This window comes from Malaclemys terrapin, chromosome 3, assembly GCF_027887155.1.
Source record: "Malaclemys terrapin pileata isolate rMalTer1 chromosome 3, rMalTer1.hap1, whole genome shotgun sequence".
Taxonomy (NCBI): Eukaryota; Metazoa; Chordata; order Testudines; family Emydidae; genus Malaclemys; species Malaclemys terrapin.
In genome coordinates, this window is record NC_071507.1 from 173179976 (window position 1) to 173193941 (window position 13966).

Below are 13966 nucleotides of genomic sequence, written 5' to 3' on the forward strand. Positions count from 1 at the left end.
GGACACCACCCTCCCCCTTCCCCCCCGGACCCAGTTCAGACACCTGCACCCTCTACCCCCAGAGCCCAAGGATCCAAAGAAAGAAACAGCCTGATGCTGGGACCGGACTTGTACAATGTTTCCTGCTTGCCACCTCTTCCCTTCAGGATGTGGTGGGAACCGCAGTAACCTGGAACCCTCTGTTCCCCCTCTTCTCCTGGCAAGTGTCCTCTATTTGTGAACTGGGCTCCACTGGGTCCAGTGGTCCCTAGAGGTGGCCAGCAGCTCTGCAGCACCAATTCTGTGGGGGAAAATGAAATTCTACCCAGAACATTAATTCTGTGTAAATTCTGCATTGCATAGTGGTGCAGAATTCCCATGGGAGTATATATTAGAGTACTGCCTAGAGATCCAAGTTGAGATTGAGGGCCCTTTATGCATGACACAGTACAATCACACACTGAGAGAAAGTCCCTAACTCAAAGAACTGAAAGTCAGAATGGACAAGTCAGACAAAGGATGGGAAAGAGAGGCACAGAGAGATGAAGTGACTTACCCAAGTCAGAGCCAGGAATAGAACCCAGGTCTGGACTGACTTCCAAGCCATTGCTCTCCCATTAGATCACACTGCCTACCCCAAACAGTATAATGCTATCTGCGCTTTCATTCAGTGTCTCTCTAATTTGTAAACTGTTGCTTTCTGGGTTTTTTTGCTACCCTTAGTTATTTTTGGTCATTCCTGATTTGATATCTTCTTTATGCTCCCTGCCATTGTCTTCTGTTTTGTGCCAGTTTTTCTCTCACCTCATTTCTTCTTCCCCCTGCTTTCTCTACTCGCTCATTTATTGACCTCTATTATACCAGCTGCCACTGTTTCCTCTTTCATGCTCATTTAATGTATTTCTCCCAAATCAGCTTCCTTTCTAGCACATTTAGATTCTCCTCACCACTATTGTGATTTAAATTGTCTACTTTTCGGACTATAGATGGAGGCAGCAAGTAATACTGATTTTTTTTTTTAAGTTAAGTTTGCTGACCAGCGATGGTGATAAGTTTTATTCTCACTGGCAGAAAATAGCTAAGTGCACTGCAAAATAAAATCTTTGTAATTGTGTTTAAATTCAGAGCTCAGTTGAGTTTAAGTTGTGATTGTGCTTAAATTTACAATTTTTAAAAAATCTAACTCCTTTTAAATTTTACCCACTGTCAGTAAAGAGGTTAGAGGATCATAAGCGCTAAATGATTCTGGCCCTATCTGAGCGTAAGGGTATTGAATTGCTGAAATTTTATGCAGGGAACATGTTTGTATGGCTCTTACCCAGCATGACATCCAGCATTCTGCTCCTGTTGTGGAGCCACATATGCTGCTATAGTCTCTTCCTCCTGGGTGAGAATAGAGAGAATTTTGTTCTGTGTGGCTAGTGTAAAAGGGGGGCGGGGGAGATACTACAAAACATCCTCAGTCAGTAAGTTGTTAGTTTCTATATACTGTTGTGCTCCTGAAATGCCCAGCAAAACTTACTGTAGCTCTCCTTTGGACTATTTTGTAAGGATGGAATATGTGGAGAGGTTAGTGCGGAGGTTGGCCTAGTGCGGAGGTTGGCAAACTACAGCCCACGGGCCACATCAGCCCCCGGGACCGTCCTGCCCGGCCCCTGAGCTCCCGGCCGGGAAGGCTCACCCCCGGTCCCTCCCCTACTGTTCCCCCTCCCCGCAGCCTCAGCTGACTGCGCCGCCAGGCAGCTCAGCACCGGCGCACCCCTGCAGGGCAGGGGAGAGCAGGGAGGGAGGCTCACCCGTAGCTTCAGGGAAGTAGGCGGGAGGTGCGGGCAGCAGGAGCGCTGCAAACACGGGCCGGAGGACTCAGTAGGAGCACCAGGCAGCCACGCAGCCAGCCGAAGAGAAGCGGCACTTTAAAGGGGAAGCTGCCGCTTCTCTCCAGCTGCGCGGCTGCCCCTGCTCCTCCTGAGTCCTCCGCCCATGTTTGCAAGGCCACATTCCGAAAGGGCAGGGGGTCCCGGGAGGGGGCGGTCAGGGGACGGGGGGGTTCAATGGGGGAGGGTGTCCCGGGGGGTGGTTGGGGTGGGGGGTCCCAGGAGGGGGTGGTCAGGGAACAAGGAGCGGGGGGGGGGAGGAGGTTTGATGACCTGGGGAGTTTGAGGGGGGCAGTCAGGGGGCAGGAAGTGGGAGGAGGCCGATAGTGGGCGGGGGCCAGGCTGTTTGGGGAGGCACAGCCAGTGGTGAGCTGGAGCCAGTTCGTACTGGTTCGCAAGAACCGGTTCCTAAAGGGGTGGGTGGGTGGGCAGGCAAACTCCGGTTCGCGGGCCACATCCATCCTGTCTGGCCCGCCTGAGCTCCCAACTGGGGAGACCAAGGCTCCCCAGCTTCCCCCCCTCCCCCCCCCCCGCTGGGGGAAGCAGCGAGCTCCAGTGGCTATTTAAAGGGCCGGGGCTACAGCTGCCTCTGCTGCCCCATCCTTTAAATAGCCGCAGGAGCCCCGCCACTAACCCAGGGCTCTGGAGGCTGTTAGCGGCGGGGCAGCAGAGGCAGCTGGAGTCCCAGCCCTTTAAATAGCCCTTGGAGCCCCCCGCTACCCCAGGGGTCCGGGGGCTATTTAAGGGGTCCGGGGCTCCCCTGCTCCTACTGCCCCGGTCCTTTAAATAGCCTTCGGAGCCCTGGGTTAGCAGCGGGGCTCCCGCGGCTATTTAAAGGACAGGGCAGCAGAGGCAGCTGGAGCCCTGGCCCTTTAAATAGCCCCGGAGCCCCCCACTACCCCGATTTGTCTGAACACTGACAAATGCATAGCTGGGAACCAGTCTGGCTCACCTATGTGTTAATATTGTTTAAATAGGTATCAGATTTTATAAAAGTGTGTTTAGACTTTATGAAATGCTTGTAAGTTACTAGGTGCATTAGTATCCCTTATATCTGTATCCCATGTTATAAGATAATATTTAAGTGTTTGCTCTGTAACTGTAAACCACCAGTCAGGAGAGAAGCATTACCAAGTGTGAAATACTAGTTTGCCACGGAAAGAGTTATCTTCTACCCAACAAAAGAAGGCCCATAAACACCAGACAAACCATTGTGGAACATCAGAGGACACAATATTTTCTTGATTGCTTCCTTCCACAGCCATGAAGAGGTGATGTGCTTGTGGACTTGTCCCATCAGCTTGGACTGTGGGGGGAAGGAATAAAGATCCCTAACAAGGAGAAACTGTATCTTTATGCCGCTTGGACTCTGAGGGCCAAGGATTACTAAGCATAAGCAAAAGATCCCCAGTGCTTGGCCTGGGTTAGCCCTCCAGGACATATAGAGCTTGCTTATTATAGAAGCTTCTACCATCGTTTGGCATCTAAGACTGTAACTCATTTGTGTATGTTTATCTTCTTTAACCTTGTTGATAACTCTTTTTTTTTTTCTTAGTTAATAAATCTTTAGTTAACTCTTGTAGCCTATAAGAAACTGTCTTTGATGTAAGATTAAAGTGTGATTGATCTGTTCCTTTGGGACTGGGAATAACCTGAATATTATTAAAAAGAAGAACAGGAGTACTTGTGGCACCTTAGAGACTAACAAATTTATTAGAGCATAAGCTTTCGTGGACTACAGCCCACTGCTTCTGAAACTGAATATTATTGTGATTTTTAGTGTAAGGGACCGTCTATCACAAAGGCAAGTTTGCCTAGGTGGCAAGATAGACCAGATTACTCAAGGGGACAGTCAGTGACTCAGTGGTTAGGCTGTTAGAATGCCTGAGGAATTTACACTTGATATTTGGTTGGTGACATTTAAGTAGAACAGTCACAACCAGTTTGGGGTTTGTCCCCTGCTTCATAACAGTCTGCCCTGAGTTTGATACTCACGCTCTTGAACCACTGCAGAGAGCTTGACACCTGGGTATCAAAAACCGGTCATACTACATGATTATAATGGCCCCTTCTGACTTTATAATATATTAATATATCAAATCTCAGGTTTGCATAATAGCTACCATCACTTTGGTTTTAAAGTGCCACCGTACAAGGATCCGCAGCACATTTAAAATTTGACAGAATAAAATAAGCTGAATTTAATATCAAAATAAGTAACAAATACTTTTCTGATTGTACTACTGGACTGTAGGGGATAAAGGAGGTCAGTGATAGTGATGGGGCATTGGGAAAAGTGCTGCATAAATGTGGGTATCTGCTGCATAATTTAGGTTAACATACCACATAGAACATGTGGCCTTGACTATGGTCTAGATTCTCTTCTGCACCAGAGCTCCATTCGGTGCAAAAGTTAAAAGAGCTCAGGGAGCTAGTTACAGCTCCCTGATTCTGGGGCCAGCCCCAGATCTGACATATCGTGGTGCTCTAAGTTGTACCATAAACATTTGCTCCACAACATTTCCTTCCTACCCTTTACCAGACATTGTAGTGGGGTCCCAGGTGCCAGGACTCAACTGCAGCATACTTGTGGCAACAGGGAGATCTTCTCCAACGGAGGAATTTTCTGCTGGGTAAGATTGACTCCCGTGCTTCCCACACAGCACAATGAGGCTGTGAGCAGCAGAGTACCTGATCCTATGAAGAGTAATATAAGAAAAATGCAAATCCCAGTGTTAGTATAGATAAACTAAGAATGAAGGCATGCTGTTAAACCCACACCCATAGTTAGGCTATATCCAAAAGTATGTTATAAAACTGCCTCACTGTAGCCAAATTAATTTAATAGCACACATTAAGCTAGCCTCTACTCAGCTAATTTGCATGTAAAATCACAGCATAAGCCAGCTTCAGTATAGCTAAATATAGATCTAGTGATGGGCGGATCTCAATGCACAAAGTTTGGATGCCTATCTCAACCTAATTTTTGAACTTTTTATTTGGTGGAAAAGTCTCAAATATGTAAAGATTTGCATTCATTTTACAAAAAGAATTCATCCTTGAAAACAAGCACTTTCACTGAAAATATCTTTCCATTAGAAGCATTTTACTTGTCTTTTCTTTCAAAGTTCTGTGTAACTAGAAGAATGTTAAAATGGTTTTTTTTGTTATAGTCTGTGTTTCCTCTTCTCCTTGCGACAGGGAGATGCGGTAAAAGACTTAATGCTCCGTTTCCTGGGTGAGCAAGCAGCAGTGAAGAGACAAGTTTTAAATGCCAATTCTGTAGAACAGTCTTTTGTAGGCTTGAAACAGCTAATTGTAAGTAAGACTACTTTTAATGTTCATCTTTTAATTTTTATTAAATTCTGTACTTCCCTGTAAATACTTCAGTGCTAATGATTGTGTAATATAGTACATATAAAAAAAAAAGTGTGCATGTATCTCTTCATGATTTGCTATAAAACTAGCTACAAAATACTGTAGCCTTTGATTAGCATTTGTGCTTTTAAAGGACATAGTTTGATAATCAATATTGTCAACATGGGCAAGCTAAAATTAAGATTGTTTCAAATACATAGCATAGTACACTTAACCAGGTATATTTTAAAAGTTTACTTTACTCCTGGGGGAATTCTGCACCTAGAAATTCTGTGCATAATATTTTAAAATTCTGCATATTTGATGTGAGTATCAGGAAACGCATTTCCAGTAGATGTAGAGAAGTATTAATGCCATTTTACTGGCACTATTAAGACCTCATTTGGAATACTGTGTACAGTTCTGGTCACCCATGGTCAGGAAAGATGTATTTAAAATGGAACAGGTGCAGAGAAGAGCTATTAGGCCCTCTGTTCCCTGATCATCCTATCTTATGAGAGGAGACTGGAAAATCTTGGCTTGTTTAGTCTAACAAAAAGAAGGCTGAGAGGGGATATGATTGTTCTCTATAAATACATTGGAGGGTAAATATCAGAGAGGATGAAGAGCTACACCTCTACCCCGATATAACGCTGTCCTCGGGAGCCAAAAATTCTTACCGCGTTATAGGTGAAACCGCAGTATATCGAACTTGCTTTGATCCGCCGGAGTGCGCAGCCCCGCCCCCCCAGAGCACTGCTTTACTGCATTATAGCTGAATTTGTGTTATATCAGGGTAGAGGTGTATTTAAACTAAAGAACAGTGTTGGCACAGGAGCAAATGAATATAAACGAGCCATAAACAAATACAGACTGGAAATTAGAAGAAGGTTTCTAGCCATCAGAAGGGGTTAGCAGCCTCCCAATAGGCGTTGTGGTGTCAAACAACTTAGTTTTAAGAGAGAGCTGGACAAATTTATGAGTCTGATTGTATGACAGGGTTACTTGTGATGGCAGGGCTCAGCAGCCCTGGGGCTCACTTCCAGTTTATATCTTAACATTCCTAAAAGCTCATATTTCAGGGTTCCAGACAGACACCTGCAGGGGTCAGGAAGTGATTTTTTTTGCCCCAGTGTATTCTAGGTGGGGGTATTTTGATCTCCATCCTCTGAAGGAGGATGTCCACTGCTTGAAATGGAACATTGGGTGGGGCGCACCAGGGCTCTGTCATGGCACCAAGCTTTCTCTCTCTCTCAGTGGTTTGGCTGGCTGGTTCTTGAGCACATGCTTATAGGTCTAACTGATTCCCATATGTCTTGGGTACAGCGGCAGCTCTTACAGAGGCTGGTGAGTTCCAGTTCCCTCATTGGAAGTTGGGTGATAGGCCAGGACTACCTAAGATAGCCCTGTGGGATGACCCCAGTGCCTTTTTGCCAACCTTTAAGCAGGTGGCTGTTAGTGCCAGAGGGGCCAAGGGTGCATGGGTACTGCAGCTATCCCCTTACCTGACCAATGAGGTTTAGGTGGCTTATGGGGCCCTAAGCAAACACCACGCTAAAGACTGTGTGATGGGTTGTCCCCCTTTAAGGTGCCACCTGATGTACTGGGATACCACTGAGCCCACCTGTTCTGCCAACCTGGGCCCCCTTACACTGTCTTGCTGAGCCAGGCTCTTAAGCCACCTCTAGCGCACACTGGCAGGGTCACACCCAGCTGCAGAGAGACACAGACACTGAGATCAGCTCTGGGAAGACACAGCTTAAGGGACTTGCCCCAGCATTCAGGTACCCACCTCTCTTGGAGTGCAGACCCAAAGGTATATAGTCTTGCGCTGTATAGAAAAATCTGCAGAGCACTAGCTCATAAGAATTTGCCCTCTCCCTCAATGTGAAGAGACATATGTACAGCTTCTTTGCCCCTCCCCCCGATATGGATTGCACAAACTGGGTTATGTTATAAACAACAAATAAGTTTATTAGCTACAAAAGACAGATTTTAAGTGATTATAAGGGATAGGAAACAGAACAAAGCAGATTACTAAGCAAATAAAACGAAATATGCAAACAGCTTAATTCATTAAAGGAACAAGTTACAAAATGAAATTTCTCATCCTAAATGTTGAATTAGGCGGGATGCAGAGTTTCTATAGCTTAGAGTTCCAGTTTTCTCCTCTTACAAACTGGGCCCCTGTCTCAGTCTGGACTCACCCTTGCCTTTCCCCTTAGGTACTTTCAGCAGTCTTTCTTCTTAGGTTGGCAATGGAGGAGAGTCTAGATTAACCCCCTCCCCAGCCTTAAAAAGGATTTACCTAAGGCAGGAAACCTTTATTTGATCCCCATCCCCCTACAGAGGAAAAGTACCAGCAGTGTCCAAGGTGGTATTTTGTATCAGGTGACAGGACCACCTGACCTGGTAGTGTCACAGCTACGTCCCAGGATGCCTCTCAGGAAGATGCTGTTTTGGACAGGGTGGGCTTGTCAGCGAAAGAATACCACCAAAAATCCCGAGCAGCTAGATGGAATGGTGGGATATGTCCCAGGGCTTTTGCACAGAAATTGCCAGACTGGGCCAATCATTGGTTGAGGCCAGAAAGTCAGAACTTTAAAGGCCCTCACGGACTCAGTTATTCTGGAACAGTTTACACCAAGCCTCCCCAAGGCTATGAGAGTCTGGATCTGGAGACGTCAGCCAGAATTGTTAGAGACCACTGTAAAATTAAAAGAGGAGCATATAGAAGCAGACTTTCCATGAAAAGAGCTCTGTTCTCCTCTACAGCAAGGAAGGGAGGAAAGAAGCTTAGGAACCTTATGTATTGAAGCCCTGGAATTAGTCATGAGAGGCAAACAAGGGTGCCCCAATTCCCCGCTTAGTGATTTGTTACCAGTGCGGGGGCAAAGGTCATATAAAAAAAGACTGCACCTACATGTACAGCTGGGTTTGCAGAATTCTGTGGGTGGACAGGTGTAAAAGGAGGACCTGAGATAAAGAAAATTCCCATCAAACTAGGCAGGATAACTACAGAGGGACGTTATGGATTCATTGGAAGCATGTTCCCTTGTACAGAGCACCTTAGTTAGACCACAGTGGCAACAGGAGAGAGTGACGATAACAATGTATTGAGTACACTTATCCCATGTCAGTTGTTCCATTGAAAGTAGAAGGAAAGTTTAAATGGCAGAGAGTGGGTGTAGTAAATCCATTGCCTTACTTGATAACACAAGGAACTTATTGGAGTCCATTTCTCGTAGTAAAAAAGGGGCAGATGAGGGGAGTGAAAGTCCCCAACAGACTTTGTTGTAAAGAAAACACAAATGTAGACCCTCCAAATAGCCTTCCAGGTGCAGTGTTTAATAACTCTAGACATACCATAACAAGCCCAGAAAGAACAGATGTGCTGGAGGATTTGGGAAAGAAAAACTTGAAGAGGGCAGTAGATCAGGGAGTACTAGATCAGGGACACCTAAAGGAGCAGGAGAGCAGAGGCTCAACCAACTCCCAGGAGGACCAAGCCATGTGCAAGGTACAGGATGATGAACGTACAGAAGAGAGGGAGAAGAGTACCAGTAAAGAGGACTTGACAGGCAAACTTGCCCCAATAGTCCCAAGCCAGGGGCATGATAAGTCAGGAGAAGAGAGGGATTCTGATATTGAGGCTCTGGAGGAACAATTATCTCAAATAGAAGAACAGGAGTACTTGTGGCACCTTAGAGACTAACAAATTTATTAAGGTGCCACAAGTACTCCTGTTCTTCTTTTTGCGGATACAGACTAACACGGCTGTTACTCTGAAACCTATCTCAAATAGATACAAGCCAGGAGCAAAGTAAGTTGGAGGAAAGATCCATGGGGTGCGACTGGTGTGATGACCTATGGGCTGAGGTGGAACTGTGTGGGAAACCTCTGCCCTCCAAATTTACTGTTTTCACAAGTAGAAGGCAGAAGACCGGAGACCCTCCCCAGTGGTCTGTGGAAGACCAGTCTGAAAGGGCTGAGGAAGCCCCAGTAGAACCTCAATGCCATAAAGAGGGTAGGGCTTGGGCAGGAAAAAAAGACCTCCTTGAGAGGCAGGAAAAGGTCTCAACTGGAATAAGTGGGGACGGTATGTGACAGCACTTTCTGTGACACATTGGTTGGTGCAAAGGCTTAATGGAAGTTAATTAACCTGTCTCTGTTGGGGATCACTGATACTTGGGTGGCAGTTGTTGGGCTGAGGAGGCAATTGGCTCAGTAATTTAGAGGATATATATTTGGAAGGAACAGATTAGGCAGCGTACTCAGGATAAGAGAAGGTCTGCCCTGTGACACAGGCCCATCCCAGATAGGAGTATAATTAGCAACAACATCATTATGCATTTCCATTTTGACAATATCTATTTGAGTGGTTCTGCTCATGTCTTAACCTTGTGCTGCAGGACGAGAGTGTTTTGTGTCAGTAAACTTTGGAATTAACCTATAGCCCAATAGTGGTTCCTCAGGATAGGCAGGCACGTTGTGTAGTCTGTTGAATATAGTCTATGGACAATATCCTAGTCTGTGCACATGGATGTTGATGGACTTGAAGGAATTACATGGGCTGCTGTGGATTCCAACCGGTAGGCGCAGAAGCAACCAAAGCAGGGACCTCTGGACATTCAGTGAACTTTCTACAGTTTTGACTGGCCTTTCTCTGCCCTGTGTTCGCTGGCTGTTTGCTTCAACCTTTGCCCTCCTTCACAGTCTCTTCACATCAGTTTCACTCTATGACTTTACCCCTTGCCCTCTTCACTCCCCCTTTCCTTCCTATTTACCTTATCCCCTCCCAAGTAACCCCCTCCCAAGTAACCCCCACCCCGAACAACAATAAAAAAAATCATGGAAGTAATATGATGTTTGCTGAGAACACATTGTTCACTCCACACTGCTTGTGTGTTGTACCACTTCCCCCCACCCTATGTCTGTCTTGTCTGTTTAGATTGTAAGCTTTCTGGGTCAGGAAGCGTCTACTACTCTGCACACAGGGGGGCCCCCATTCTTGGTTGACCTTTCAGCACTATGATAATAAAATATTAATAACAGAAGCTTTGGACTTCAGCAGTCATTTGGCATGGGCATCTTGTAGATTTTGCAGACAGTTGGCTGGGTACTTTGAGGATTGAAGTACTGTGCAAAATGACATTAGTGTTGACAGATCAGGTCAGGATTTGTGAAGCTTACTGATACGTTGTTTTTTTTTTTGGAAGATTACAACTTTAGGCTGTAGGTGCTGGCAGTAGGAGTGTCAGATGCCCCTTTTCAGTGTGGTAGTTATTATTTTGGTGGTTAGTTCTTCCCAAACTATAGAGGTTCAGATGTTTGGGGGAAGCCCCCTTTCTCTGTGAATTAAGGATCAACACACCTTTTTCAGGAAAGGAGGTAGGAATTATCACGCATCCAATCAGGTCAGGTTGCCTTTCAGTCAATAGGCTCTTTTGGGCTGCAGACTTGTAGACCTTAGACATAATGATGATTCTGTTATGACCTTAGTTTTAAGTGGGCTCTTAAGCCCTGGGACTGTGATGCTCCAGATTTGAGCATCAAAGAAGAGAAGGCAGTGACAGTTGGAGCATCTGTTGCCTTCCCCCTTTTTGACTGCTGATACGACAGGTTTCCTTGAGAAGCTGTCATGTTATAGAACTAATTAATAAAGTAGCAGCCATTTGGCCAGAAATCCAGATGTCTATATATTCATCCTCTTTGGCCCTGCCATTTGCAGATAGTTCTTCCCAAGTGGGTAATGTAGTTGTATTCTGCAATCTTATTTATAGAAGTTCTAAATTTTTCTTTGTCAATGAGACTTTAAATTTTAGCTTTCTTTTTTTATTTTCAAAGGGGGGAAAAGTGTTAATTTTTTTTAAACTTGATTCTGGAGTAATTTCGGACTTTTTTTTTTAAACCTTGTTATATAAGAGTGGCTGATAAACCAATCTGAAATATCGAGATCCTAAACTTCCAAATTTGGCTAGTATTATAAAAACTCTAACATGTCGCTTATTGGTTTAAATATGGCCATAGGCTAAGTATGACCACAGTCTCCTATGATGTCTTCTAAATAGACATACCTGCTGTGAATCTTACCAGAGCCATTTTCTGATTCCATATATAACATATTCTTATTATTCTAGGAGGTGCCATGTATAGAAAATGCTTTCCTACTTAGTTCTGAGGATGGTATCCTGATCTTGTTGAAGTCAATGGGAATTTTGGTATTGAATTAATTGGGGTCAGGATTTTGCCCCAGGTGTTTGCTTAAGAGCCAGATGTCTTGCACATCAATCCTTTTTAAAAAGAAATTTTGGAGGTGAATTTAGTGCTTGTGGTTGACAACCCTGATAAAGCCCTGTCTGCAGCAGGTACATACCAGACAGTGACTCTGCAAGTTTACTCATGATGTCCTGCCAATGCACCTCAACTGTGATCTTGAGGAACTGTCTCCAGAGATGAGAAGGTGGGTTCAGTCACCAAGTCCTCAGCTTCTCTGCTGAGACTGACAACAGCAGCACCAATTATGGTGACATTGATAACTGACCCCAGGAACTGGACTGAGACCACAAAAATGAATTCACTTCAGCTGAATTCATGAATTCATAGCTGCCTGGAGGTGGATTCAGGCCAATAATTTAAAGATGAAAGGATCTATATCCCACTGACAGGCTCTTGAGCAATGCTTGCGTTTCACAATTCTGAAATTTTGCTTTTGAATACCATTGAATACTGGTAGAGAAGTACAAAAAGTTCAGGAGGTTCTGCTATCAAACTGTTTTACAACTCAGAGCACTGAGGACTACAAAAGTTCAATAGCAATTTAGCAACCAGTTTTTAAAATCTATATGCCTGATGTAGTAGTGGTAATTTGTAAATAAAGTTACAAGTCTATAAAAGGTAATAAGCATTTATGTATCTCAACTGAATTCTGCAAACCAAATGTTAGCTCTCAAAATGTTTTTATTATTATAGTGCATGGGCATACAGTTGTCTCTGTAATAAATAAAAGTAAATGATAGCCTTTCCATGCAACATTTTGTTTAACGGTAGCAAGTAAAAATAATGCTTAAATTGTATAAACATTAATGATGTTAGTCACAACCATTCCATAGATTAGCTTTTTACCTCCCTTTAAATAAATTTGTTATTAGATACGGCACATATTTGATATTTCCCATTGCAACATATTTACAATCTTTGTGGTGGTACTAAGAGTTTTTGATAAATGCCATATATGAGAGTGTTTGTTGTGTATTAGCGGTTTTAGTGAACAATAATTTCTGTAAGAGGTTAGCACAAAAAGGGTTACTAACTACATTTTCCTAAGTAATGTCAAAGTGGTCTACCATTGGAATTTACAGGGGAGAAGAATGTTGCAGCTAGTGGAGGAGGACATTTTAATCACTTTAATGGTGTGACACGTAGAGTTAATCACTTCCCTTTGAGCCTCTATGTGAAAAAAAAATTAACATACTATTACTTATGCATAAGATTAATATTGTGCTCTTATATATGTTGTCAAATATAATAAATTAGGTTTACAATTATATGGCACATTTAAAAACTTGAAAGTTTTACTTTTAAAAAAAGCTTCAGTTTATTTTTTTAATCATTTAAGTTATTAAGCAATTTCAAATAGTTTTCCGTCTGATTTTTTTTTAATTTTTATTTATTTATTTATTTATTTTGAAGTCCGGAGAGGAGACCATGCTTCTGTTTACAGTTCTGCTGAACAGCATCAATTGTGTCTGATAGAAGTTTGGGTGGCCTGACTTTTCCTGTGTCTTTGAAATCACTTGATGGCAATGGAACTGGTTTTTACCCTTGGAGTAAACAATGTTGTAAATTTTTTTGCTCACTGGGGGTGTGATTTGGATTCTCATTAAAGTCAGATAGCCTGTGGATAGTCATTAGATGAACTTCTTTTCACAACTCTGATGTCCATTACAAATATTATTTTCTACCTTACTCTTGAGTTTTTCTTGAGAATAGACTGCCAGTATAGGGGTTTTGAAAAGTGAATGGTTGTCCAACCGAGACTCGGTAGAGAGAACCAAATTTGGTTATTTTTTGACTGAGGTCTGGTCTCCATAGATTAAGGGCTAGCTCATTGGTCACCTGGTCTGTATAACCTTTGTTCGGGAAATGGACATACCTCATTCATATAACAGAGAAAGATGATACTTGTTACTATAATTAGATGTCCTCTGGCTGTAAACTCACCAGAATTCATAAAATAATCAAGGCTGGTCCTGAGCAGTAACTAAGAGGGAGACTTCCAAAGGAGCTTACATCCTGAAGTCAGTAGTGTTGATGACTCAATAGGGACTATTTTTCCTACTGTATCAGTACTGAAACAAAGTCCCAGTATATTGGAAATGCAGTCTTTCAGGCAATCTGTAAAACTGAGGAAATTTAAAAGATCCCATGACAGTTTTTCCAAAGGAAGGAATATTAAGGAAGGAATTGCTGTCCTAACCAAATTTGAGCTTTGGTTTTTACATTCTCTCGTCTTAATTTTCTCCGTAGAGTCAGTTGGAGTCCTTTTGCTTCCTTTCCTTAAAAAATAAAACCATAAAACTTTTAGTTGCCTCTGCACATTCCCATCCTTAGGATGCATCCACGGTGTGGCTTGGACTGATGGAACATTGTAGTAGCAGCATCTATTGGAGTGCTCTTGAACCCCATATCCCTCACCTCCGAGCTTTTCACACTCAGAGGGTGGGCCTAAAAAAGGCAGTATGGCATGTCAACTG

General features: G+C 43.5%; 1 protein-coding gene across 2 annotated transcripts in view; it reads left to right on the plus strand.

Annotated features, from left to right (window-relative positions):
- The window catches only part of TRAPPC12 (trafficking protein particle complex subunit 12), a 99814-nt gene that overhangs the window by 9153 nt on the left and 76695 nt on the right, over positions 1-13966 (plus strand). Inside the window, exon 3 of one of the 2 annotated variants that reach the window (XM_054022776.1) lies at positions 5055-5171. The exons of the other annotated variant lie outside the window; for it this stretch is intronic. Within the exon in view, the coding sequence (XP_053878751.1) occupies positions 5055-5171 (117 nt within the window). The remainder of the gene's footprint in view (positions 1-5054; positions 5172-13966) is intronic. 2 annotated transcript variants of the gene reach the window in all.